Source organism: Arachis ipaensis, chromosome B10 (genome assembly GCF_059453495.1).
Source record: "Arachis ipaensis isolate K30076 ecotype BB chromosome B10, ASM5945349v1, whole genome shotgun sequence".
Classification (NCBI taxonomy): domain Eukaryota; kingdom Viridiplantae; phylum Streptophyta; class Magnoliopsida; order Fabales; family Fabaceae; genus Arachis; species Arachis ipaensis.
This window is the reverse complement of record NC_142435.1, coordinates 40,677,895-40,680,808: the sequence shown is the minus strand read 5'-3', so window position 1 is coordinate 40,680,808 and position 2,914 is coordinate 40,677,895. Positions and strand designations below refer to the sequence as shown.

General features: G+C 40.3%; 1 protein-coding gene across 1 annotated transcript; it reads left to right on the top strand.

The window, feature by feature from the left end:
- Window positions 1-830: 830 nt before the first annotated feature.
- On the top strand, window positions 831-2,583 carry LOC107621881 (putative acetyltransferase At3g50280). The gene has a single exon (XM_016323862.3). The coding sequence runs from the start codon at window positions 986-988 to the stop codon at window positions 2,396-2,398; it is 1,413 nt and encodes a 470-aa protein (XP_016179348.1). The 5' UTR covers window positions 831-985; the 3' UTR covers window positions 2,399-2,583.
- Window positions 2,584-2,914: the final 331 nt, after the last annotated feature.

Sequence of the window (2,914 nt, the reverse complement as noted above, 5' to 3'; positions counted from 1 at the left end):
TATATATATATATATATTTGTGCAAGCAATCAAATTACTAATCAAAATAACCTCTTGACAACATCTGAATATTATGAATCAGATTAAATTCTATTAAATAATGGTACATGTGTAGTTCAATGTTCTATCTTAGTTATTCATATTGGTTATTAATCTTAAATTTCACAAATTACTGCATGCACTTTACATTACACAAAACTTAATCAGTGTTAAAAGATTTGCAGTTAATAACCATTGTTATTTTGAGTTTTATGCTAATTACGAAATGTCTTATATTTCAATTGAAGTATAATTAATTAAAACTATTGTATCATTACTACTCTTATATATATAATAATATAAAATTTGAAAATATTTGTATAACCTTTGACTGTATTTAAAATATGATCTCGTCGCCAAAAAATATGATCTAAAAATTTATTTTTGTCCAAACTTAACTTTAATTATAAATTTAATTAGTTTATATATGTTATTATTTAATTTACTAAAAATACAAAAAATCAAAATAATAAATCTATTATATAATAAGTACATGATAAAAAAATATCTTTAATTTTCAAAATATATAAGAATAATTACTCAAATAATATCAGATGAATATTTACATAAAAATATTATGTGAAGAAGATAAACATAATATAAACATATGTTATATTTCAATCATCATTTTTCCATAAAAACATATAGTATATATATTATATAGTCACCATAATACTATACTAAAAGAGAGTGTGAATTCATACATCATTAGTCTGTATTCAAATAAGTTTCGCACCTCCTCTCCCATCTTATCAATGTGCGCGTGCGTGCAGTTGAGTACTATACAACGTACCAAATAATGAGAGGACGGAGCACTTTGAAGAAGAAAGTGCATGAACCAGACTCCAATACCTGGCTTATATAAACCCCATGCCCCTAATCCCTTTTCACGCATCAATTTTATCATTTTTAATTAGCTTCCTCTGAATTATTTACTTGTTCCAAAATGCCTTCTTCGTCTACACCAATTACTATAATCTCAAGATGCACCGTTGTCCCTCACAAACCCTCAACACTCAACGACCTCAAGCTTTCAATCTCAGACCTCAACATGCTCTCTTGTCACTACATCCAAAAGGGATGTATCTACGCTGCACCCTCACTCCCTCAAACCACTCTAATCCAATCCCTTAAAACCTCACTCTCACAAACCCTCTCCATCTTTCCTCCCCTCGCCGGAACCTTCCGAACCTCAGGTTCCGGCCATGTCTACGTCCATTCTAATGACTCCGGCGTCCATTTCATCCACGCCGCGGCTTCTGCAGTTTCTGTCTCCGACCTCTTGTCCTCAAAGGACGTCCCCAACACCTTCCAACAACTCTTCCCCTTCCACAAGAAACTAAACTACACCGCTCATTTCTCTCCGATCATGGCCGTTCAGGTCACCGAGCTCGCCGATGGTGTCTTCATCGGCGTCGCCGTCAACCATGCCGTCACCGACGGAGCCTCCCTCTGGCACTTCTTCAACACCTTCGCTGAATTCTCCAGGGGAGCCGCATCGCCGTCGAGGCTCCCGGACTTCCGCCGGGACTCAATTCTGGTCTCCGAAGCCGTCCTCCGGCTCCCGGACGGCGACCTTAAGGTCTCCTTCAATGCCAACGAGCCCTTGCGCGAGAGGATCTTCGGCTTCAGCCGTGAATCCATTCGGAGGCTGAAAGCAGAAGCAAATCGCCGCGCACCGCCGGAGAATCAAATCTGCAGCGAAGACGGCTGCTCCGCCGTTGAGTTGATGGCGAAGATGAGCAACGACACGAAATTGAAAACGGTTGCTGAAAACAAACCACATAGTGAAATCGTTGAGATCTCGTCCTTTCAGTCCCTCTGCGCGCTGACTTGGCGTGCCGTTACGCGCGCGAGGAAGATTCCGTTATCCAAAACGACGACGTTTAGAATGGCGGTTAACGTTCGCAGCAGAATGGAGCCGAAGCTTGGGGATAACTACTTTGGGAACGCGATTCAGAGCTTTGCCACGTGTGCGACCGCGGAAGAAGTAGTGTGCAGGGACCTTTCGTGGAGCGCAAAGCAGCTGAACAAGAGCGTGAGGGCGTACGATAGCGATGCGGTGAAGCGCGCCATAGAGGATTGGGAGTGCGAGCCACAGTGCTTCGCTTTGGGGAACCACGACGGCGCCACGGTGCAGATGGGGAGCTCTCCGCGGTTTCCTATGTACGATAATGATTTCGGGTGGGGGAAACCAGTGGCTGTGAGGAGCGGCGCCGCCAATAAGTTCGACGGAAAGATGTCGGCGTTTCCTGGGAGGGATGGCGGCGGTTCCGTGGACTTGGAGGTGGTCTTGGCGCCCGATGCTATGGCGGCTCTTGAGTGTGACGACGAGTTCATGCTCTATGCATCTGGGTGATGTGGACACGTGTCAGTATCTTGTGGAATTTAGCAGTTAGTGATGCTGTCGTGTCGTACAATATACCGTTGGATCGTGTTTGAGTCATGTAACGCATGCAATAAGAGTAGCATGTAGTGGCTGCGGCTTGAATGAATAGTTAAATGGTTGGGAGTTGGAATGCAGTACTTAAATAAGGTTAAGCATTTTAATAAATGCAATGTGTATTATAATCACAATAATTAATGAGTTATAAATAGTCATTATTTAACGTTTAATACCCCTCCGCCTCTGCTAATTCAATGTATTTGTGCTAAAGCTGGATTATAAAACACGGTAGCGAAATACAAGCTATTATTAAGCCCAGAGTTCTAGGGCGTTAGTAGTCATTAATTAATCATTAATAATATTTTTAATATTATAAAATTTTATTTAAAAATAAAAAAATATTCAATTTTTTTATTAATCAAATTTTAATAAAATATTAATTTCCTAAACCAAAAAATGTTAGAAGACTGTTTTTGACTAATATTTAAT

Coding starts and splice junctions, on each gene's coding strand:
- LOC107621881 (XM_016323862.3), top strand. CDS start 986: ATGCCTTCTTCGTCTACACCAATTACTATAATCTCAAGATGCACCGTT.